This window comes from Monodelphis domestica, chromosome 3 (genome assembly GCF_027887165.1).
Source record: "Monodelphis domestica isolate mMonDom1 chromosome 3, mMonDom1.pri, whole genome shotgun sequence".
NCBI classification, from domain to species: Eukaryota; Metazoa; Chordata; class Mammalia; order Didelphimorphia; family Didelphidae; genus Monodelphis; species Monodelphis domestica.
Window position 1 is genome coordinate 127,583,346 of NC_077229.1, and position 26,229 is coordinate 127,609,574.

General features: G+C 35.3%; 1 protein-coding gene across 2 annotated transcripts in view; it reads left to right on the forward strand.

The window, feature by feature from the left end:
* The window catches only part of ADCY8 (adenylate cyclase 8), a 382,696-nt gene that overhangs the window by 306,608 nt on the left and 49,859 nt on the right, over positions 1-26,229 (forward strand). For both annotated transcript variants that reach the window (XM_007488342.3, XM_007488343.3), the window contains one exon: positions 16,145-16,226. In XM_007488342.3, coding sequence (XP_007488404.1) covers positions 16,145-16,226 — 82 coding nt within the window. The remainder of the gene's footprint in view (positions 1-16,144; positions 16,227-26,229) is intronic.

Below are 26,229 nucleotides of genomic sequence, written 5' to 3' on the forward strand. Positions count from 1 at the left end.
TAATAGTAATTTATGGAACTAACAGTATTATATATTTTTTCTTATAAGTATATAATATATTATTATAATTATGCTTATCCAAGAAAAATAAATTCTCATATTAGCTATGTCCAAAAATCTACATCTTGTTCATTTTTCTTCTTCTTCTCCCCACTTCCCTCTCCCCAAGAAAGCAGATAATATGATATAAGTTGTACATATTTGATAATTTTTATTTGATTATTGGAAGAGAACTAGAATCAAATGCAAAAGACCTAGGCCCTTGTCCTTGCTATGCAACTAGCTATCTGTATTCCTTGAGCAAGTCCTATTCTGAGTCTCTGTTTCCTCATATGTCAAATTAAAGAGCTGATCTCTGTGATCTTTTGAATTTCCATCCATTTCTATAGTTTAAGATCCTTCCAACTCTGGGATTCCAAGACCTATATTCTTGGTTGGAATGATAGCTCTGCTTTAAAGCCCAACGTCAGCCTCAAGAAGTGATTAAGTCCCTATCACTGTGTCTTTGAGTAATTGCTCTATGATGATTTTCCAGATATTCTGTAATGGGCATTCCTTTTCAGAATTAATTTGACCAAGAAGTGAAAAGAGGAAAGATCATAGACTTAGAGTTTGAAAGTGGTTTAAAGACCATGTGGTTCAATGCCCTCTTTTGGCAAATGTAGAAACTTAGCCTTGGGGAAGTTAAATGACTTGTTTTGGTCACACAGGAATGAAGTGACAGAGGTGTGATTTGAATCTGCATTTCCTATCTCTCAAATCCAGAAGTAAAGTAAAGGTGATCAAGGGAAGGGAAGAAAAAAAGGAGGCGGGAGGAACAACATGCTGATCAGGTCATTTGTTCTCAGTTTCATCCTCTTCAAAATCAGTTCAGATTAATTCATCTTTAAGGTCTCTTCAAGTTTGAGAAATCCTGGTTCCATGAATATATATATATATGTATATATATATATATATATATATATACATATATATATATATATATATATATATAATTAAACTGGTCCAACCCCCAGTTATCTCCAAAGAAATGACATTTAATTCCCTAGAGTCATTGAATATTCAATACAGGAAATAGAGATTCATGTAATTATTCAGTTTCTCAGCAGTGAAATTTCAGTGTTAAGTTTCTTATTTGGGATCCACAGGAAAACTTGTAATTAAATTCCCTTCCATGGATGCAAAAATAAACATAATGTCAAGCTCATGGCTGATGATTTTGGAGTGTGAAAGGAATGGACAATTGAATGTTTCTACAGATTCTTCCTGACTTACGGGTTAATTAATTGGCTGGTTTTTATTGACTGACATTTTGCTATCAGCTAAAAAGAATGAAAAAAAGACCAGCAGACCTTTTCAGCACCTTAACTCGGTCCCACAAATCATCCATTTAGTCATTATCATTAATCAAGTCAATTGCACATGGACTTCTTGAAAGATGTGCCCATTTCCAGGGAATTAACTGATTGTATTTTGTGGGCTTCCTTTAATTGATGGATGACTAAATCTTTAGGAGTTCTTTTGCTATTCCAGGGATTTTGTCATTTAGATGATTTTGTTTCTACATACAAGTCTGTATAGTAGTAACATTTATGTAACATCTACTATGTTCCAGGCAGCACTTTATACAGCCAATTTCCAATGAGATGCTAGAAAGAATCTACTCAACTTCAAATGAATCTAAAAAAACAGGGCCAATAATCATGATTTCACATTAGGCAACAGTGAAAACTTGATAACATTAAACTGCATTATGCTTTAAAATGGTTTAAATAAATAAATAGTATCAATATATGCACAGAATGACAGAATCTAAAAAATTTTAACTAATCAAACTATAAGAAGAAATAGACCAAAAAAACCCAATCATTAGTGCTCCTTTTAGAGCCAGATAAATCTACAAAAACATATAATAAAAAAGGACTTAAGAACTTCAATTTCAGAGAAGTGAGATGTAATAGATTTCTGATTACTACATGATGGGAATTATAAGAAGCATACACATATCTTACTTGACATTTTATAAAGTTGACCATATTTTAATCTGGGGCATAAAAAAACTCACAAATGCAGAAAAGGAGAAATATTTAACATCTCCTTTAATGACCACAATATGATAGTACTTTTAATCAATAAGGAGCATTTGCAGAAAAGTTTCAAATTTAAATGCAAACTAAGCAATATATTCTTTTTCAAGTTAAATTAATTTAATTTTTTTACTGTCATGTAAAAGCCCTTCCATATTGGTCATTGTTATAAGAACATAATCATACATAACGAAAACCTTGAAATACAACCATAAATACACTGATGAGAAATATGACTCTTAAAAGTTCATTCTTTGGAGGTAGACAGCATTTCCCAAGAAAAGTCTTTTAGGGTTGTCCCAGATCATTGCATTGCTGAGATTAGCCAAGTTTTCATGGATAATAATTGTCCAATATGAGCAATATATTCTTAAAGAAAATTAACACATTATGACGACATAAAAAAACGCTTCTAAGATCTAGCCAAAATTTAGGGGAAAATGTATATTTCTATAAACATTTTCATCTACAAGACAATAATAAAGAAGAAATCAGTGAATTTGTCATGGAGCTAAAAAATTGGAAAAATAAAAAATAAACATGAAATTTTAAAAACTCCAAATAACCAAAAATAAAAATTGCTGGGGAAAAATAAGAAAAAGTCAATAATTGTATAAAGTCAGATACTTAATAAAATAAGAACAGTTTTAACTCATAAAATGAGCAGAGAATTAGCTGATGATAGTTTAAGATGATAGATAGGAAAATTGAATTATGAAACTCAAAAGGAAAAAGGTAGAACTTACAAAAAATGATGAAATAAAGTAAAATGCTGGAAATTGTTTTGCCCAGTTATTTGCCAACAAAACTGATAAATAAAATGGATGAATATAACATATTTTCATAACATATACAATATAAATATTATCTAATATTATCAATAATACTATTTTGTGAGGAAATTGCAAATTAAATCTGGAAAGTAATAGTTGACTTTCATCTTTTTACCTTCTTCTGGACCAGTATAGTAAACATCATAGGTGCCTTCCCTCAGATGAAAAAATGTCCATTCTCCTTGCAAAGGAAAACTCCGTATATCAGCTTTAATCCCAGTTTATCCAACTCTATCTCTAATCTTCAATTTCTCTGTGTATTTTTTTCTCTATTGCCTGCATACACATTTTTGTCTCTTCTAATCTTAAACAACCCTCACTTGACCTATTCCTAATAGTTATCATCCTCTATCTCTCTTCCCTTCAATGACCAACTCCTTGAGAAAGCAGGCTACTATCAATGCTTCCACTTTCTCTCCTCTTACTCTGTTCTAAATATTCTATATTCTGGCTTCTAATATTATCGTTTAATTGAAACTACTTTCTCCAAAGTTATTGTCACTTAATAATCAAGTCTAAAGCCCTTTTCTTAATCCTCATCCTTCTTGATTTCTCTGCAGTCAGCCTATGGAAATTTTTTGATCACCTTTTCCTTGATACTCTCTCCTCTTTAGGCTTTCTTTCTCTCTTCCTTCCTTCCTTCCTTCCTTCCTTCCTTCCTTCCTTCCTTCCTTCCTTCCTTCCTTCCTTCCTTCCTTCCTTCCTTTCTTTCTTTCTTTCTTTCTTTCTTTCTTTCTTTCTTTCTTTCTTTCTTTCTTTCTTTCTTTCTTTCTTTCTTTCTTTCTTTCTTTCTTTCTTTCCTCCTTTCTTCCTCTCTCTCTTTATTTCTTTCTTTCTTCCTTCCTTCCTTTTTCTTCCTTCCTTCCTTCCTTCCTTCCTTCCTTCCTTCCTTCCTTTCTCTTTCTTTCTTCCTTCCTTTCTCTCTTTCTTTCTTTCTTTCTTTCTTTCTTTCTTTCTTTCTTTCTTTCTTTCTGTATTTCTTTCTTCCTTCCTTCCTTCCTTTCTCTCTTTCTTTCTGTCTTTCTTTCTCTTTCTTTCTCTTTTGTTTATTTCTTGTTTGCTTTCTTGTTTTTGACTGGGGCAGGGATTGAAAGATATCTAGGCTTTCTTGATACTACTCTATTCTGATTGTCCTCCTACCTATCCTCCAGGTCATTTCCTGTAAAAGTCTGTCCTTGGCCATTCTCTCTATTGATACTATCTTGACTGATGTTTTCATTTAATTATCACCTTTGTGATATGGAAATCACTTTAAAAGACTGTTATATATTAATTTAAGGTTGCCAAGGAATTCAGCTATGTAATTCCTAAATGAAAACTCAAGTCAGCAGTCAACCTTTTTATGGTGTTTTAATTACAAACAGGAGGAAGAAAATTATGAGAGAGAGAGAGAGAGAGAGAGAGAGAGAGAGAGAGAGAGAGAGAGAGAGAGAGAGAGAGAGAGAGAGAGAGAGAGAGAGAGAGAGAGAGAGGGAAAGGGAAAGGGAAAGGGGAGAGAAGGAAATAGGGCTTAAATACCCTATCTGCTTAGGCTGAGTCAAAGGCCCAAGGCCCTGGATAGCCAAGGCAAATAAAAGAGATCAGTCCCTATCACTCATATGACCAAAATGGAGAAGCCATCTGTGGGCTCCTCCACTCCAAGCACCAGGCTCCAACAACCTTCTTCCCTCTACCCAGGAAGTCCCCAGAACTCCTGAGCTGTCCTCTACCTCATTTCCTGTCTCTCACATGTGCCAATGGTGGCTGTAGCTTGACTTAGGACTGCCCAGAGATCTGTCCTTTTTGCACATGTCTGTTGAAGACCATATTCTCAAATAATTAAATCTTGAGTCTTGCTGCAGCCCTTCTTGATCTTGTTACCCTGAGTAGGGTGGAGATTGTAGTTTCCAAGACCTGATTCTGTTATTCCAAGTATCTCTATTGTTATTGATCAGGAAATAGCTAAATCCCATCTTCTAAAGAATGGTCTGAATAGGGTTGAGTAGTTTTGAAATTCACACCTTTATGCAAGTGATACTTATACTTATTCCTAGTCTCTCAAACTGAATGACTCATAGACATTTCAAACTTTGTATATCCAAAACAAGATTTATATCCCCTCCCCTAAAATAAAAAACAACACCTTTCTGTCAATGTCAAGGGTACCACCATTCTCCCAGTCATTCATGTTTGCAAGATCTCACTTGTACATACACCTACAATATTGGATCTGTTGCCACATTTTGTTGTTTCTACCTATCACAACATCTTTTATGAGCATCTCCTTCTCTGTCATATAGCAATCAGCCTGATAAAGGCCCTTATCAAGTCTCTCCTAACTCATTCTCATCCCAGTTACCAAACTGATATTTGTAATGTGTAAGTCAAACATCTCCACTCAGTAAACCCCCATGACTCCTTATGACCTCCAGAGACAAATATTAAATAATCTCTTTGTCTTTCACAACACAATTTTTTTCTGCCTTTCCAGTCTTCTTATACTTTACTCTCTTCCAATCAATCAGTTTGTCAACATTAATTAAGCATCTACTATATACCAGGCAACATTCACTCTATAATCCAGAGACACTGATCTTGCTCACACAGAACACTCCATTTCCCAGCTGCGTCACCCACATCTGTAATTCTCCACCTTCTCATGTGCACTCCCCAGTTTATCTGGATTTCTTCAAGATTTGGCTCATAGTCCATGTTTGCAAGACCAACTAACCCTCTCACCCACCCTCCCATTGCTAGTGCCTTCCCTTTGAGATTGCTTTCCTTATTGTACTATCCGGTTTATATCCATAGTTGTTTTCATGTATTCTCCCCATAAGAATGGGAAATCCTTGAAAATAGAAATTGTTTTTGCCTTTCTTTTAATATCCATTATTAAGTTCTTTGGGGCAGCTAGATGGCACATTGAACAGAGTACCTGCCCTAATCTTGCCTCAGACACTTACTATGCTTTGTGACTGGGCAAATCTCTTAACCTCATTTGCCTTAGTTTCCTCATTTATAAAATGAACTGGGGAGAAGGAAAGAGCAAACCATTCCAATATCTTGCAAAGAAAATGGAAAATGGGGTCACAAAAAGTTGGATATGAATCAAATGACTCAGTAACAACAACTTGGTATGCTATCTCCAGCAACTAGCACAGAACCCGGCATATAATAATCACTTAATAAATACTTGTTAATTGATTAATTGATTGACTGTCTTTGCAAAGATATAGAGGAAAAATGTTTAATGGACATCAAGTTGGAAAAGCATCAAATAAGCCAGTTCACCTGGAATACAATACAGTATATGAAGGGGAGCAATATGAAATATGTCAGAAGTGATAGCCATACCATGCCTGGTGTGGATGGGATAGATACCTAGTAAATGTTTGCTGTTAAATAATTGATTGGAACTAGAATCAGAAGGACTTTACATGCCATATTAAGGAGTTGATATTTTATGATGAAGGCAAAAGGAAGTCATGCAGATTACTTAAAAAGAAAGTGACATATCCAGATCAAAGCTCTGGCAACTGTTTGAAGGATGATTTGGAGAGAGGATGATTTAAAGCAGGGAGAACAGTTAGTTAGTAAGCTGTTATAATACACTCAACAAGAGATAAAGGCCTAAATCTTCTACCATTTCTCCTCCCTTCTTGTATAAGTTGTACGTGTCTGGAATGTACTTCCTTTTGAACCTTGCCTCTTAGAATCCTCAGCTTCCTTCCAAGCACAGGTTACATGAGGCTTTGCAAATGACTCCAGTTCTTAGTATTCTCTTCCTCTGGCTATTATTGTGTTATTGTACATTCACTGATCCCTCCCCAACCAAAAAACAAAAATGTAAGTTCCTTGAAGACTGATGAGTTTTTGTATCCCCACACCTAGCACAGTGTCTCTCACACATAATAAATGTTTACTGAATTTAATTATTTCACAGACAGCATGCATAATGTGGTGCTCAGCGATGAAACATAGCTAAAATTAATCTTTGAGCTTAGAAAACAGCTAGGTATAGTGGGAAGTGTTAGGAAACTTGGGTTATAGCCCTGTCTGAGGTGCTAATTTGTGACCTTAAGGACATCACTTCTCTCTAGGGTCCCTGCTGGCTTTAACAATTGAAAATTTTATATTTAGTGTCTTTCATACAGGCTAGCAAGGTCATTCAGGTGAACAAACCACTACAGGGTCTTTGTCAAGAAAACTTCAAATGGGGTCATGAAGAGTCAGTCAAAAAACTGAAATGATCAAAAAAAAGAGGGAGATTTTCCTTATATCAAACCTAAGTGTGACTCTCTCCAGCTTCACCCCATGATTTCTAGTTCTGTCGCTCTGCAATCAACTTCTCTTCCACATAAAAACCTTTCCAACACAAATATTGTCCAAATTATTCTATGACCTAAACCTAAGAACAGATTTTATTTTTTAAATGGGGAGATTTGGGACCTTACCACCAAAACAAAACGAGTTTTCTTTATAAGGAAATTTTATCTATCAGATCTCCTACCGTGAACCCCTGGACTGAGAGTCAGAAGTCCTATACTTTAATCCCTCCTTTGTCACCAGCATGCTATGAAAACACACACCAGTCACCTTTGCTCTCTGGGTCTTAGATTTTGCATATGTAAATTTAAATTGGGATTTTTAAATGTGTCTGTGTTATGAACTCCCAATAACAATCTGATGAAGCCTGTAGACCTCTTCTCAGAATATTGTTTTTGAGTGCATAAAATACAAAATATTTCAAGGAAAACCAATTATATTAAAATATGGTTATCAAAAATATTAAAAGTTCACAGACCCCAGATTAAGAACACTGGTATTAGATTATTTTTAAAGTCTGACCTGCTCCCAATCCTAGAAGCCTATGAAATCCAAGGCCCTCATTTAACAGAGTATGAGATTAATTTTCCTAAAGGCCTTCAATAGATTTTTAGGGAAAGAGTTAGTGATTTTTTTTTAAAGACACATTGTGAAGTTAAGCAAGCAGAAATACCAAGCTCGCTCTCTCCCTGTCTCTCTCTCTGTCTCTCTCTGTCTCTCTCTCTCTGTCTCTCTCTCTGTCTCTCTCTCCAAGTATGTATTTGACTGTATCTTTGTTTCTCCCTTTCTCTGTCTCTGTCTCTGCCTCTTTTTCTCCTCTCCTCTTCTCTTCACCATTGCCTATCTCTCTTCCTCCCTCCTCTCTTTGTGTTTGGAGATTTTCCTTTTGTACAAAATAAAAACTTAAATCTATTCATTTTTTTTTCAGAATGTATTCTAGGCCTTCCTAGGAGCCCAGAAATGCTTTCCTCGAATCCTTTGTTGCTAATTATTTTTGGATTACTTTACCCTGGTAAGATACCTCATGCTGAGTTGAATTAGATGAGAAGTCGAGGCAGACAGGGTTAACATTAAAAAATAAAACTCTTTTACTATTGCTTTTCTGAATTCCTTTGACTGTTGGAGGTATTGTTAGTGACTAAATAAGTACCCTCTTCCTTACAGCCCTGCCTCCCTTTCTGCTTGATCTGATGGAGGATGTTGAAGTATGGCTCCATGTCACCACAGTGTATGTCCGCATAAATTTGTATCATGCAGAAAACTAGCCTTTGCAAATTCCCTCCAGGTGGGGGATGCTTTTGAGAGAGAATAGTTCCTCTGTACAATGTTGGGGACAGCATTGGGAGGAATGGTTTTTAAGAGAACAACAGTATTTGGACCTGGATCCTTTTTTATTTTCAATATTCACTGCCCTGGGAGGGGAGGTGCCTATGGGAAACAGTTGATCATGGAAGGCAGTTCTTTTTATCACTGACCAGAGGTAATATGGTCCTACTCTACAGCATCAAACAAAGTAATTAATGACATTCCAAGAAGCAGCTTGATACAATGCTCCTGACTTTGGGCTTGGAGTCAGGAAGAATTCAATTTGAATGCTTTATCAGACATTCAACAAATTGTCTGTCTCTGTCTGTCTGTCTGTCTCTCTTTTTCTCTCTTCTCTCTGTGTGTGTCTTCTCTTCTCTCTTCTCCTTTCTTTTAGGCTCAATTTTCTATTCCTTAAAAAATGGATAAGATAGCACTTACCTCACAACATTACCAGGGGGATAAAATGAGATTGATTACATATGCAAAGTGTTTCACAAATCTTAAAGTAATATACACATATTAGCTATTGTGGTTATTGTTACTTTTTGCCAAGACTTCATGAAATGGAAGAGAATACAAATAGAGGATATTTCCCCCTAGCTATACACCTGAGCTCACTGAGACTCTAGGGAGTCTCAATAATTTATTCCCCAGGGTTAGGATCTAATAATCTCAATTTTTTTTAAAAGGAAAGCATTTCTATTTAGCATAATAACATTTTTTAAAAAAATCTTAATGACAAATTTTTCTATGTGCCTATTTTTCTATTGGTTTACTTCCTAAAATACCACCACTGACCCTCTTTACCTTGTAATGGTAGCTAGCAAGGCTTATTTTTTTTAAACATGTCCACATACTTTAAAAAATATTTCATTTCTGAGATTTTGCAATCCATTCCCCATTTGCTTTTTGAACTAATTTCTGCATATCATGTCTGACATGAAGAGATATAGTCAAAAAACCACTGACTGTCATTATAGCATGTGCTTTCAAATTGTGCCACCAGTGTATATGACTTATATGACCTTGGGTCAGTCATTATCCCATCTTTGGACCCTAGGTTCTTCATGTGTAAGATAAGGGGAAAGAAGGGTAGACTGGATAACCTTTAAGTTCCCTACTAGTTTCTAGTAGGTTATATTCGGAGAATATCACCCAATAATTTTGATTCTTTACCACAACAGAATTGCAGTTGGCTAGTCCATCTACAAATTCACTTTCTGCTAAACTTCCTTTATAATTGGTAATGACTATTCTTCCTTGGATATAACAAGGCAGGGAAATACAAAGAGGCGTAGTTAGACTGAATGTGACAGAAAGAATTATTTCTTAATAATTAGATCTATCTAAAAGCTGGAGGTTAAGTTACCACTCATTAATCAAACTGCAGAAGGAATTCTTATTCTTATTTATCTCTAAGGTTAGATGACTTCTGGGTTCTCTTTTAAAGAAGTTACTTTGTAATTTTTGGATTCTGAGGAACATTTTCTTCTGATATAACTGAGTTACACTGCTTGAGCAATTTGTTGAAAACTGTGCCAGTTAGTTAGGCAAGGTGGCACACTCCTGTAGTCTATGATGCTGGGGAGGTTGAAGTCAATTTATCATTGAGTTCACAAGTTCTGAGTTTTAGTGAATTAAGTTGATCAGGAGACCTCACCTGCATCTAGTGACCTTCTTGGTACCAAGGTGGCAAACTTAGGGAAGTGGAAGGACACCAGGATAATTTAGAAGGAGATAACCAGCTCAGGATGAAAAACCAGAACAGATAATGGTTTTATGCTAATCAGTACTAAAATCAGGCAAGAGAGAGAGAGAGAGAGAGAGAGAGAGAGAGAGAGAGAGAGAGAGAGAGAATGAACTATATGTCCATATAATAAAGTAAGAATAGGGAAACTAGTTGACACAGTGGATAGAGTGCCAGGTCTGGAGTCAGGAAGATGAAATCTGGCCTCAGACACTTACTAGCTGAGGGATCCTAGGGAAGTCATTTAACCATGTTTGCCTCATTTTCCTTATCTGTAAAATGAACTGAAGAAGGAAATGGCAAACCACTCCAGTAACTTTGCAACAAAAATCTCAAATGGGATCACAAAGAATCAGACATGCCTGAAAATGATTCAACAAAGCAGAAACAATACACATTAAATTTTCTCCAAAAATTCTGTGGCATATTATCCCATAAGTTCATAGTAGAAGGAAAAATGGGCTTAAGTTTAGAGAATATGTATATAAATACTTAGAGAACATGCATATACATATATCTACATGTGTATATCAACATATATGCCTATATACATAGCTATATGAATGTATAGTTATGCAATGAATATTCATTCATTAGGGGTAGATATGTATATACACATGTGTATGGATGAATATACTATACATGTGATTATTGGTCATGTTACAGATAAGCCTTTTCCTCAAAATAATCCCATGAGGCATGTTATAGAAGTACAATTTTGCAGGTAAGAAGCCTGAGATTTAAAGGACTAAAGCAATTTCATATGGTCATGCAGTATGCATATGGCAACGCTGGAATACTAGGCCAATGTCCTTTTCATTGGACAATGATTCTTCTTTCCACTGTTTGTGTGTTATGGGAGAAGTGAAAAGATTTAAGACACAATTGCTGAGATGACTTTTCTGTTTTCCATCTCTTGGTACCATCTTAACTGGCACATGATCTTTTAAGTTTTTAAATTCAGTGGTGGTGATGCATTCAATAAAAATCACCATGGCAACCTCCTCTACAGCTTACTAATTATATGACCTTGAGCAGGTTGTTTATGGTTTCTGGAATTCTAAATCTTTAACTATAAAATAAAGATAACAGAAGTCATACCATTGTAATACTAGAGCTAGAAGAGATACCCTATTAAAAGTACTGGGAAAGTATACTCATGCAAGAAAATCTAGGAACTATAAAGGAGAAACGTGGTGGAGAGTACATGTTGTTAATCATCAACTGAAGTGATTTTATCATTAGACCATCAGTCATAAAAAGGACTAAAATGAGGAGTTTAGAAAATTAGATCACAAGCCTGACACCAAGGCCCTATATAATGGTAATGGGTGATTTTGGTTACCCAGACATTTGCTAGAAATCTCTGCCAAAAGCAACATTATTTTTCACTTTACTTGTTTTAGTTATCATTTCACATTCCAAAGATGAAAGAAACAATGCAGGAGAATTTCATTCTGGAGCTAATTTTCTCTAACAGAGAAGAACTTATTGCTGGAATGAATGGAAATGGTGGGAACCTTGGAAGAAGGTGATAACTCTCCTCTACAGTCTGTGATAGAGGGTAGAGAATTAGGAAACCACATTTTGGAAGAGCAAACCTCAAACATCAGAAGAAAGATGAGTTAGAATCTCACAGGAAAGAGAACCTTAGAAGAGGGAGAAATACTCAAGAATGAAATTCTGAAGAAACAAAGGGGAACAATTTCACTAAAAAGGAAGAGTGATTTGTCTGAAGAGATTGTTGTGGCTTTTAAAAAGATTTTTAAAAGAAAATATAGAATGAAAGTACAGTATGAACACTCACCAGCTATGTGACCCTGGGCAAGTGAGTTAATCCTATTTGCCTCAATTGTCTCTCCTATAAACTTAGCTAGGGAAGGAAATGGCAAACCACTCCAGGATCTTTGCCAAGAAGATCCAACTGGAGTATCAAGGAGACAACACAACTGAAAACTACCAATAAGCAGAATGCATGAATGAAATGTAACAGGTGTTAAGGGTAAAATTAGGGGGTTTTGACTGAATATATTATACTAGTGGTTACCAGGGATTAATTTAATCCCAATAAATTCCTCAAGTCAGTTTGGGATTTTTATGGTGGTTTTAATTACAATAGAATGAAGAGATTAAGAAGAGAGAGAAAAGGGAAATTCTACTGCTCTGGCAAGCCAGATAGGAGTTGGAAGTCAAGGAAAGGAGGAAAGGAGAAATACGTCACCTCACCAAGGACGTTCAGGGAAGATGCCTCACCAAACCCATTCTACAGAGCTTCTTCTAGTCACCTCATTGGCAAGCCGCAAACATCAGACCACCAAAACACCAAGCCCCCTCCATGAGCTCCCAATGCGCAAAAGCCCGTCTCCGCGAGAGACAGCAAGAGCCAATGCACAAGTGAGAGAGAGAGCCCAGAGAGAAGAAATGATGTGAAATATATAGACCGTTCTTTACATCGCTTCCTGAGTCTCTCATGTAGCAATGGTAGATTTATCTTGACTTAGGATAGCCGGGGGGGGGGGGGTGTCAGTCGTCGTTTTTGATTTGTCACTTGCTAGCACATGTTGGTCATAGGCCATCCTCCTTAACACTTAATCCTTAAGTAGGTATGTATACATTCCTGGTTGCTAGGATCTTAAAGACTAATCAGAGTGGAGAAAATCTAAAATTCACATAGGTCAAGAAATAAGATTAATGTACCACTTAAAAAAATCCTGGTAGAAATGCAAAACCTCAGAATGAGTTAAGGTTTTCAAAGGAAGCTAAGAACAACAAAACAAAATTTTATTTATATTTGGGATAAAATAAATTAAGAAGGGGCATGACTTTTGCTTGGGGTGAAAGGGAAATGATTATTTGCAATTGAGAAAAGACAAAGCTTCTTGAATTTTGCAAAGGAGGCTGAAATTTATGATGAAAATGAACAAACAAAAATGGCTAACTGGGAGTTGATTCCTTGGATAATTAAAGAGATAATAAGATACAACCTAGCTAACCTTAATGATTTCAGGTCACTAAGTTCATTCATCTTTAGGTATTGAAAGAATTGACAAACATGGATGCCGAATTGTCAGTGATATTTAAAAGATCATGATGATGAGAAAGAAACCAGAAGCTTGAAGAAGAAAAAATATTATTCCAATCTTTAAAATAAGGAGAACAAAATCTGCAAATGATAGGCTAGTAAACTTATATAGATTCATTCATCACTTTCTTCCCAGGTTCTCATCATTTCTACTTCAACAACAATTTTATGAGGTAAATTGGTAGGCAGGAGAAGACTCAAGGAATGAAGTCATCACCAGAAAACCTGGTTATTGGAGGCTAATAAAATTATGAATGATTAATAATAATAATTGACATTTATATAACACTTAAAGGTTCCATTATTTCATTTGAGCTTCACCACTAAACCCCACCACCATCCTGCCAAATACATTACTGGATATGCTTGGCAAAATGTCTAGAAAGGAAAGTAGCAATTAAAAAAATATAGCATGGTTTCATCACAATCAGATAATACCATTCCCTTTCCTTTTTTTGGATTAATGAACCATTTTCCCTGGATATTGTTTGCCCAAATTGTAGCAAAACTGTTGGGAAAATATCTAATACTATTTTAGAGATGAGAGATATGTATACTAGATAAATGGTATCAAAATCAAATGAAAACAGGGGCCACTAAATTATAAATAAGGATCCCTCAGGGCCACATATTGACTAAGAAAACCACATCTTAATATTTTTATTTATTTTATTAAATGTTTCCCAATTAAAATTTTAATCTGCTTTGGGTTGCAACTAAGGAGCATGCTTGACACCTGTATTACTAAAAGATATGTATGTATGGCCAGACTTTTTTTAAAAAAGGTATTAATTATTTCTTGTTACTATAGCAAAAAGTCTCCAATGGAGTACCCCAGGTTCAATGCTTGATCCTGTGCTGTTTAATGTTTTTTGTTTATTTTTTAGCAATTACTTGCATAAAAACTTTGATGGATAGCTAGTCAGATTTTCATATGACCCAAAACTGGAAGGGGATTATCTAGTTAATACAGTAGATAAGAGAGTTGGGTTCCAAAAAAATGCGGAGGTTAGAGTATTGGGATGAATCTAATAGAGATTAATGTAAACTCTTACATTTAGGTACAGAAAAAATCATTTTCAAAAGTGAAATATGGGAGAAGAATAGATAGAAAGCAGTTCTGAAAGGTTTGAGAGGTTTCAGTGTTTGTGAAGCCAAAATGAATGAAGTGTGTGACATGAGTACCACAAATCTGATGCCAACTTAAACTCTTTTAAGAGAAGGAAAACATTCATGAATTAGGACATGGCAATTGCCGGGCACTTTGTTTTCATCAGAACTCATCTGGAATTATATGTTCATTTGAGTTCCATAATTTTTTAAATATTTCATTTTCCCCCAATTACATACAAAACACTTTTAGTATTCATTTAAAAAGAATTTTTGGGTTCCAAATTCTCTCCTTCCCCTCCCCTGAGACATTAAGCAATCTGATATAGATTTTACATATGGGCACAATTTAAGAAAGGATTCTGATGAGCTAGAGAGCCCAGAAAAAGGCAATCAACATGGTGAAGGGCCTTGAGTCCATTTTGTAAAAAGACTGGTTGAAAGAACTAAGCATGTTAATATGGAGAAGAGAAGACTTGAGGAAGACATGATAGCCATCTTCAAGTATCTAAGGGTCATGGGCTAGAAGAGTCATACTAATTCTATTTAGCTCTAGAGGCCAGAACCAGGAACAACAAAGGGGTCAATTTAATTTTGATCTGAGTTCATGATGAGGGATGGGGGGAATTTTCATTCCTAATAATTGTTGTTGTATAGTCATTTCAGTAGAGTCCAACTCTTCATGACCCCATTTCCTTCTCTAGGTCATCTGATAGATAAAGAAATTGAGGCAAACAGGGTTAAATGACTTGTGCAGAATCACACCATTAGTAAGTGTCTAAGATTAGACTTGAACTCAGGTATTCCTGACTCCAGGTCTAGCTCTTTATCAACTGTGCCACCTTGCTGTCCATTCCTAACAATTAAGATTGCTCAAAAAGTAAAAGGGGCTGCCTAAGAAGTGAATGACACCCCCTCTTTGGGGATCTGCAAGTGAATGCTGACTGGTCACTTAGGGCCTTTATAAGGATCCTTTTTTCATGCATGTTAACCTCTTCAAATTCTCAAAATTCATGATTTTATTCTTATTTTATAGACAGAGAAATTGGGTTTAAGAAAATTGAGGCTTTGTCCCAGGTTACACAAGTAGTTAATGGTAGAACAGGAGCACAGGCCACTTGACTTATGATGCTTTTTTGATTATTCTGATTTCCCCGCATGCACTATAATATCTAATATTCTTTTACCTGCCTGAAAGTAAGGGATTTGGAATCAACAACCTGGTATCCTTTAAGAGCACTGAATTTGGAGTGAGGAAAATCCTGAATTCAATTCCAGTTCTCCTATTTAACATCTCAATATTATATCACAGCAACTAGAAAGAGGAAGGATCTTAGATAATATCTCTTCTACACTCCTCATTTGATGGTGAAAGAGAACAAAGACAAAGTGACTTACCTGTGGCCACCCAGATATATTTAATAGCTTCAGAAATCACACTGGGGTCCTCCAACTCTAAATTCAGGGACATTTACACTACACCATTCTTTGACAATGGGCAAGCCAATTCTTTGGGACTTAGTTTCCTCACTTGTCAAATGAAAGTCATAGTAGACAATTTGTAAGCTCTCCTCCAACTCTAGATTCTAGAATTTCTTCAGGTCTCTTCCAACTCTCAGACTAATGTTTCTGTGATTATTAGTGATCCTATATCAATTTTTTTGTTCTACAGAAGGGATTTCCTGGGAACGAAGGAGGCCTCCCTGCTTTTGATGGCCATGTTTCTCCTTGCTGTATTTTACCATGGACAACAGGTAATGGGAACATGTTGTATTCACATCCAATTGATCAGTTTTTGTTTCAGGTTCTCACAAAGGGATCTATTACTCTTTGCCATTTGTGGCAATTATCTACCTAAGTATATAAATATAATATCTTGTTGGGTTCTGATTTCCCCAGCATCTTTAGTCTCTCCAGAGGTTAGAGTCCTATCCTAGAACTTGCCTTCTTAGCTACACCTGGTCCTTCCTACTTGGACAGCTAGTTATCCCCTATTCCAGATACCCCAAAACTATATCCCTGCCTGCCTATCTAAGACTATTATTTCCTATTTCTGATGTCTCCTGTAATTGCCCAACACACCCTACTTAGTCTCTCATATAATGAAGGGAATGAATCCTTCTCCAGTTTCCCTTGGCAATAATGCTCCAGTATCTCCTTGAATATTTAGTAACAAGAAACTCCTTACCTAATTATACAATCTACTCTTATCCCAATCAGCTCTAATTGTTAAAAAGTTTTTTTTTTTCTTTTTACTAAACCAACATTGACCCATTGCTCTCAGATCTGTTTTTCTGGGAAGAAGGAGAGTACAATAGGGCGCTAGTACATTCCAAGACCTATCATGGATGCCTGAAACCAAGGATAAAAGCAAATACCTGCTGACCACTTAAATAATGTGATTTTATATATATATGTATATATTATATATACATACATATAATAAAATCTAATTGATAAACACATAATAAGGCATTACTAACATTAAATACAGTAATAAAAAGTACATTGTACATTATTATATATTACAGTATAGTACTCCCATCTTATCTGGAGGACGTACATTCCTAGATCCCCAGAAGATGCCTGGAACTGTGACCAGTTCTTTCTTTAACTTTTAACGCCTTTGTAAACTTTTTTATAGAATATTGTGCTCTCCACACTCCTGTCCTTTGATCTAGTGCCCCACTGCCTCCAACCCTACTACTCCCACCAAAAAAAAAAGCAACCTAAAATGTTGTCAAAGCTTTTAAAAAATATATGTATGTCTGTATTATATATATGTATATGTTCACAAATTTTCCATTCCATCAATTACCATTAGATCCATGTCAGGCCAGCTTGCTTTTGCTGTCTGTCTTTCTCTCATTACTTTTGCACTCATGTCACAAGAAGGCATCAAAAGAGAGTACCAACAAAAAGAAAAAGATCCAAGGCAGAACTTAAATGGGAATATATCAGAAAGAAATTGCTATGGAAACGGGAAGTAATGAACTGTGGAAGGAGTTGCAGGAGGGGTGGGAGAATAACATAGAACTGTTTTTTTTCTTAATGAAACTAAAAAGGGAAAAAAAAGGTATGTTTTAAAATGTAGACCGTGAAGAAGGGGTAAATGAGGGATTGAATGACAAGTTAGAAGAGTAAAATGTGGTTTAGTGCTGACAAATGTCATACAGTGTAGTATGTAGACTAGAAACTTAATATGCCATTTCTCTTGATGTCAATGAAAACCAAACTGAAAAATTCAATTTTGTTGCCATGTGTTTACACAATTCTATTTTTATTACTATTTTTCCTGGTAAATATTTTTAATGTTATTGCTATCTTTTCTTTTTAAATCACTTTCATTTCTGAATATACTTCCCACCTCCTCTACTAATTATTCCTAAAATCATAGACTGCTAGGGTAGCACAATAGATAGAGCACTGGAAGTCAGGAAGACTGCTCTTCCTTTGAATCATCCTGGTCTCCTCACTATCACCTCTCATCCCTCATCTCCAATCTGTTAACCAAAGTCTATCAATTTCAACTTAGCCAAATCTCTCAATATTCTCCTTTTGTCCTCCAATTCTGCTACTGCTCCAGTGTAGACCCTCATCACCTCACACCATGAGCCATCTGGTGAGTCTGCCTGCCTCCACTCTCTCTCCAATCTAATTCATCCTCCATTCAGCTATTGAAGTGATTTTCCTAAAGTGCAGATCTGTTCAGGTCACCTCCTTTTATTTATTTTTATTATTTATTATTCAATAAGTTCCCGTTACCAACCCCCTTTTGCTCACAGGATCAAATATGAAATGCTCTACTGGCATTCAAAGTCCTTCATAATCTAGCCTCCTCCTAATTTCCTAATCTTCTCATAAGTCTTTGATCAAGTGACATTGGCCTCCTGGTTGTTCCATGAACAAGACACTCTAGTTTTTAATGACATTTTTTGTAGCTGTCCCTTATACATAAAATGCCTTCCTTCTTCTGTTCCATTTACTGACCTTTCTGGTTTCCTTAGAGTCCCAACTAAAATCCTTTTTTTTTTTTACTGGAAGGCTTCCCCAATTCCTCTTAATTTTAGTGCCTCCCCTCTGTTAATTATCTTTTATATGCTTTGCATATAATTATTTGCATGTTGTCTCTCCTCTCCTGTTAGACTGTAAGCTTCTTTAGGGCAGAGACTATTGTTTTACTTCCTTTTGTATCCCCAGCATTTAACATAGTGTCCAGCTCCTAAGAAGCACTTAATAAATGTTTCTTGATTCATTGATTGAGGATCAAATGAGATAATATTTGTAAAACACATGGCACAGAATGTGGCACATAGTAAGCACTATATAAAATGCTTGTTCCCTTCCCCCTCATAACAAGAATAAAGGAAAGGAAAAAGGGATTCAGCAAAATCAATCTGACATCAACCTAATCTGACAGTATACACAATTTTCTATACCCATAGTGCCTAATCTCAGCAAATATGGGAGGGATAGGCATTTTCTTATGTTCAGGACCAAGTTCAGTCATTGCAATTACATAATGTTCAAAAGTTTGGGCATTGTTTTATTTTCCATTTCTATTTAAGTTGTTGTAGTCATTATGTATATTGGGGTTTTGGGCAGTGATTCTTAACTTATTTTAAACTTAGCTAATGAGAATTCTGGCCAAGTCAGAAATAGAAAAACACTGCCAAAAAACTTAAAAATGAAGTTAGAGGAAATGAAGACTTGTTTTTGTGGATCGTCTGAAGTAGAGTATTGAAATGAATCATTTCATTCCAGATGATTCAGATCAAATAAATTCCCATTAATAATGATAATGGCTTGGAGACAAGATTTCTATCTAAGCCTCATAGGACAGCTGGAGTCAAATCTTGCTCCTGTCATTTACTAGCTATTTGACTATGCAAAAGTCATTTAACCTTTTTGAAACCCAAGAAACTTTCTAAGGCATTTAATAAATTATAGAGCTCTAATGGTGGTAGAGAGGTTCCCAGGAGGAAAATCAGATGCCTCACATCTTTTTTTCTAATTTAAACTTATTTATTTATTTGTTACTGTTAAAATACCCAGGTAACTCTCTTCCTAATTGTCCTCCCCATTATAAAATGCATTATTTGACAAATAGATATAAATATATATGTGTGTATATATATATATATATATATATATATATATATATATGACTGTCTTGATTATTTCTATTCATCAGTTCTTTATCTGGAGGTACCCAAAAACTACTTGAACATAATTATAAAATGTTTTTATACAAATAAAGTTAGATATAAATAATTGGAGTAACATTCATTGTTCAAGGGTGGACAAAGCCAATATAATTCAAATGACAGTCCTACCTAAACTAATCTACTTATTCAATGTCATCTCAATTAAATGATCCTTGACCTCTTAAAGCAACGATTATTCTTTATATTCATTTAATATTCTACAACATATGGGATATTTTCATATGTATACTCTCATTTAAATAGGATAGAAAGATCTGTTTGATTGGTGTTGAAATTGAGGATTATAGACATTAAATGATTTGCCCAAAGTCAAGCACAGCTCATCAGAGGCTGAGCTGCAATTCAAACCCACCTCTGGCTCTCAGCCTAGTTACTCATAGCCTGTAGAATATTATTATATACACTTTTTGATGAGATGATTTGAGGATCAGAAAGTGTACGTCATACCCTAAACATCAAATACATATGAATTTCTTTATTATTCACCCAGAATCTCTCCATCTCACTTCCCCATTATCAACACATCCATCCATCCATTATTCAGCTAGTTTAGAATAAGTACATTAAAAGAGAGTGAGAACTAAATGGTATACTCAGTAGTTCTTTAAAGAGAGCTATAGTGGCACTCTAGGTATCCTAGCCATGACCTAAGCAGTAGAACAGTGAATATAACACTGGGTCTGAAGCCTGGAAGACTTTACTACAAAACTCGGTCTCAGACACTTGCAAGTTGTATCACCTTAGGCACGTTACTTTGCCATTGTCTACCTCAGTTTCCTCAATTGCAAAATGAGAATAATAATAGCACCTACCTCATATAAGCACTTACATATGTATATATAATAGATAAATATATTTGTAAATTGCATATGTTCTATATTAAATATATTTAATAATTATATATGATATATGAAATATTTAATATATAATATATAATAAATAGATCTTGTATTAGTTTATTTTTTTACATCTATGTAACTATTCCAATGGTATATCTATCTGTGTGTATATAACTATACATATAGAAGGATATAAATAGATATAGATATATCTATCTATAACCATTCATATGTATGCACATATGCATAGATATTATGTTGTTTGTCATATTTATATGTATAAGTAAAACTATAAAGACAAGTGATGGGATGGCACTAGCATTTGAATTCTAGGAAACAAAGGGAAAAAAATTCCTTGTGTAGGAGATGATACTTGAGCTGAACATTGAATAAAATTCTGGGGATTCTTAGAGGCAGAACTCAGGAAGGAAGTACCTTCCAGGCAACTCGAATCAGGTGATGAAAATTGTCAACTAGTAGAAATACCATGTGTGCTTTATGTGATTTTACAAAATACTCCAGGACCTAACTCCTGGATTTTTTTCAGTATTTTTGTATACTAAAAATTAAACCAAAATTTGAGAATCCATCTAAATTCTTCTTGAGTCAGCAGCTAAAAATAATAGCCTTAGTTGAAAGAACTAGCTCCTTTGAAATTCCCAGTTTATGTTTGAGATTCTCCATCACTCCATCCCAAAGCACCCACATGTGTCTATATGAATAATCTTTGAGGGACCGTGTCTTGTACATCTTTGTATCATCTCTTAGACAACAGAGCACAGGATATTGAACATGAAGAATGCACAGGCATTCTTCAGTATAACTACTTTCAAAACTATCCTTCAAAGAAAGTCAGATTAACTTTATGATTGATAACTAGGGAAGAAGACAAATAATCCTAGGTCACCTTTGAGGTTTGCAAGAACACCATGAGATGGATAAGACAAATGTCACTCTCCCAGTTTTCCACAGGAAGGAATCAAGGCTTTAAGTGCCCTACCCATGGCCATGTACATGGCTAGTATCTAACAGAATTGAAGCTTAAACCCAGATGTTACTACAAAATTAAATCACTGCCTCTACCCATGGAGTCCTTGGTGATAACCAAGGGGCAATAAAAGTTAAGGATATGTTAAGGAAGATCTATTCATTCAATGAAGAAACATGTATTTATTACCTGATGTGTACCTGAGTTCAAATCCAACTTCAGATACTTACTAGCAATGTAACCCTGGGCAAATCATTTTACTCTATTTGTCCCAGTTTCCTCATCTGTAAAATGAGCTGGAGAAGGACATAGAAAACCACTCCAGTACCTTTGCCATGAAGACCCCAAAAGGAGTCATGAAAAGTCAGATATGACTGAAATGACTCACCAACAAAATATTAAGTACTCTACAAGGATCTGGAATAACAAAAATAAAAGTTCCTGTTCTCAAGGAGCTTCTGTTCTTTCAAATAAGTGAAGTAAAGCCAATAGAAAGTGCTATTAATTTGTACTTTTCAGGTTTTTTTCTTCCTTTGAGGATAGTGAGAGGGAGACAGGATAAGGAACTTGCCCAAGGTCTCATGGCTGTTAGTTATAGAACTGGGGCTGGGATCTGTGTAGTCTTTTGAGTCCCAGATAAGTACCTCTCTGTCTTAAACACAATCCTCCTCTGAAGTACGTCATGCTAATTGTCATCTAATTATAGAGTATGCCAAGTAACTATTCATTGAATCCCATACAGAGCAGTCTGCCCACTCCCGAGTTTGTTACCTGGTGCCCTTCTTTTCTCTTTGTGACTCACATGTCTCTCAATTTTTCTTAAAGTGCTAAATAATACCCATTGATCTCTCATACTCAGAAATATAGACTGTAGCAGATGTAAATAGAAATCTGCAAAGTCACCAAGGCAGTTATATAACTCAATAATTGGGAGATTTAATCTAGTATTTAGGTGAAAGTGATATGCTAAATACTCCCACCTCCAAGGCTAGGGAGGGAAAATTGGATGGGGAAGCAGCACATTTTGGTTGCATTTCCAGCCTCAGATGACTCACTCAGAAGCCTTGGGGACTTCAATGCATGAGAGGGTCAAGGAGTGAGCAGGGGAGGGAATCATCCTCTACCCTAGCATCATCATTTACCATAGATGGAAAAGGTACCTGCCATGCAACCCCATTGAATATGACAGGGATGAATGAGGTTATTTACAAGACACTTTCAGGTCTCCTAAAGGAAGGCATGGAAATGGGAATAAGATGGAATACAATTGTCATTTTATGACCTCTTTCTAATATCTCTGATGTTTCTGTGGGCTGGGGAAGACTGGAGACTTTCAATTTGAAACTCTTATGTTAGCCCTTCCTTTTCTTCCAAGCTTTTCAATTAACAATTAACTTAATTGGGACTCTCTCTCTCTCTCTCTCTCTCTCTCTCTCTCTCTCTCTCTCTCTCTCTCTCTCTCTCTCTCTCTCTCTCTCTCTAGCTCTCTGCCTCTGTAGCTCTCTGCCTCTCTATCTGTCTCTGTCTCTGCCTCTCTGCTTCTCTCTCTATCTCACTCAGTCTCTGCCTGTCTGTCTCTGTGTATCTCTCTCTCCCTCTCTGTCTCTATCTCTCTCCCTCTCTGCCTCTTTGTTTCTCTGTCTCTCTGTCTCTCTTTCTCTCCTCTCCTCTCCCCACTCTCCCCAGATAAGTAATACCAAAATGGCTAAAATAACCAGTGAGAACACTTAGAAGTCTTTAAAGCTAGGTAGGCTTCTGAGAACTTATACTAGGGATTTGAAATTATACCTTACTTTCTATGAAAATAATAAATCTCATTTATATAAAATTTTAATACTAAAGTTGGTGCCTTCATTTTAAAGATAAGGAAAATAAACTTCATAGGATTTGGAGTCCTTAGAGATTATCTATGCCAAGGATCTGTGTAATTGGAATCTGAACCCCCCTCTCCTTCTCACATTAATCTCACATTAAGGGCAGACTTGGCAGGATATAAATTTTGTGTAGCCCTTCTTCGATTCTCGATCTCTCTTCTTGTGATCTTAGGCAGCAGTAGAAGCAGGCTTTTTGAAAACCAGGAGAACTTACTCAGTGGGTTTACTTTTGTTAGATAATTAGGTTTTTATACTTCTCTTTCCTTTTTATTCCTTATAATTCAAGTGATTATTAATAAACTTTATAAAATTAATACTTGGACTTTTGGACATTAATTTAAATCTTACAGATCCTTAACCTGGAGTTCACAGACTTCTGAAGAGTCTGGATAGATTTCAGGAGATTTGTGAACTGGGATGAGAAAAAATTCATTCCTTACATTTTTATTAATTTCTAGCATTTCTATCAATTATTTGAAAACTTTATTCTGAGCAGGGATCTGAAGCTTAACTAGACTGCCACAGTTTAAGAATCCCTTATCTAGGCCAGACCCCTTCCTATGACTAATTCTTTCACTAAAGAAAGTTGAGTTCCTGAGTAGGTGATTTTTCTAAGGTCACACATACCAAATATCAGAGATACGATTTCAATCCATTCTGTCTCTTCTGACTCCAAGTACAGAGCTCTGTCTGCCATGTTTATGAACCCCAAAAGGGCCTGGCCTAACTTACTTCTAACTCATCAGTGCTCAAGAATTAATTATATTTTACTTTCTATTTTTAGCATTTTCCCAAATGTCATTGTTTTTGAGTTGTCAGATTATTGTTTATTTCAGAGAAAGTTTCTAATCTTCATAAATCTTCAAAACATCTGGACATGTTTTGTTTCGGTAGATATTCCTGGAGAAATCACTGTGACACAATGGAAAATAATAAAAAAATCTTAATGTCATAAATTTATGTTTTTCTTTTTTTCTTTTTTTAATATTTTTATTAATGAGGTAAAATGAAACCTTTGCATTCTAATAGAAAGTGTCCTAGAATACAAAAATCTGATGCTGAGTGTCATATTATTGCAGTCAGCCTGCATTATAATCCAGTAATAGATTATTTATATACCTCACATGTTAACTAATTTCTACCTATTGAGTTTTTAATAAAAGCATATTTCCTTGACTTAATTAAGTTTCTTCTTGGAAAACAGTTATTCCCTGGAGATGAAAAAATTATAGATTTAAAGCTCAAGGGGATCTTAGAGGTCACTCAGTACAATCTCCTCATTTTACAGTTGAGAAAGTTTAGGCCTAGGGAGGTTAAATGACTTTCCTAATGTCATTCAAGTATTAAGAATCAGAGATGGAACTGGAACAAAGTTCCTTTGCTTTTAGTTCTTTCCATTATAGACTCTCTCTCTCTCTCTCTCTATTTCTCTCTCTCTCTCTCTCTCTCTCTCTCTCTCTCTCTCTCTCTCTCTCTCTCTCTTTTTCTCATATTTCCCTATTTCAATCCCTATTACAAGTGACATTTAGGGGCAGCTAGTCCAGTAGATAGAGAGTTGGACCTGGAGATGGGAGGCCTTGGGTTCAAATCTGAACTCAGATATACTGTGTGACCCTGGTCAAGTCACTTAACCAAAACTGCCTAGCCCTTCTTCACCTCTGCCTTGGAACCAATACTTAGAATTGATTCTAAGACAGAAGGTAAGACTTTGTTTTGTTTTGTTTTGTTTTGTTTTGTTTTGTTTTCATAAATGTGGAATTTAGAGTTGAGAGGTGCTACCCATAACCTTCCTCCAATTACACAATGGTTGATCCAACTAAGCATGGAATTATTTTAATCTCTTTGTCAGATATTCTTGTTACTATCTTTTTAGAAACCTTAGTCAAAATTTATGCTCTTAAACTGTTAGAAAAAGAGCTACATGATAAAGTTTCCAAATATCTGACAAATTATCTGACAATTTTATTAGAATGGTAAAGATGACAATAAAGGAAAATAGATAATATTGAAGGACTACACCAATACATTGTTGGTGTAACTGTGAGTTTGTCCAACCAAAAGACACTAAATTCTAGAAGCACAGCCTTTAAAATAGCAGCATCACTACTAGACTTTTTTTCCCAAAGTGCTAAAAGAAAAAGGAAAGTATCATATGTAAAAAATATTTTAATAGAACTTTTTGTTTTAATAAATTACTTGAAATTATGAAGATACACAACAACTGGGCTATGGCTAAACAAATTATGGTATATTCATATAATGGAATATTACCCTTTAAGAATTACACATGAGTGGTTTCAAAGAAATATGAGGAGATTTGTATGAATTGATGAAGAACTGACCAGAAACAGGAAAACAGTTTATATAACAACAACTACATCATTAAAAAAAAAACGTTGAAGAATTAAGAACTCTGATCAAAACTATAATTATAACTCTAGATTGTAAATTATAAGGAAGCATGCTACATATCTCCTGAAAGAAGAATTGTGGGCAGTTCTTTTTTAAATAAGGTTTTTTTTATTTATTTGTTTGTTATAACTCCCCGATATCTCCATCTCCACATTAGAGAAGGCATCTATTGAAAAAAAGATAGATGTGTATATAACCTATAAAACTATGTTTTACTTGTTTCTATTTATGAGTTCTTTCCCTGGAGGTGGACATACAGAAATTATTCTTCAAACGATATTTCTGTTGCTATATTTATATCCTTTTAGTTCAGCTCATTTCACTCTTAATAATTTCACACAGGTCTTTCTGTGTTTTTTTTAAGTTAACCTACTCGTCATTTCTTATGATGCCTTAATATTCCATCACAATCATAT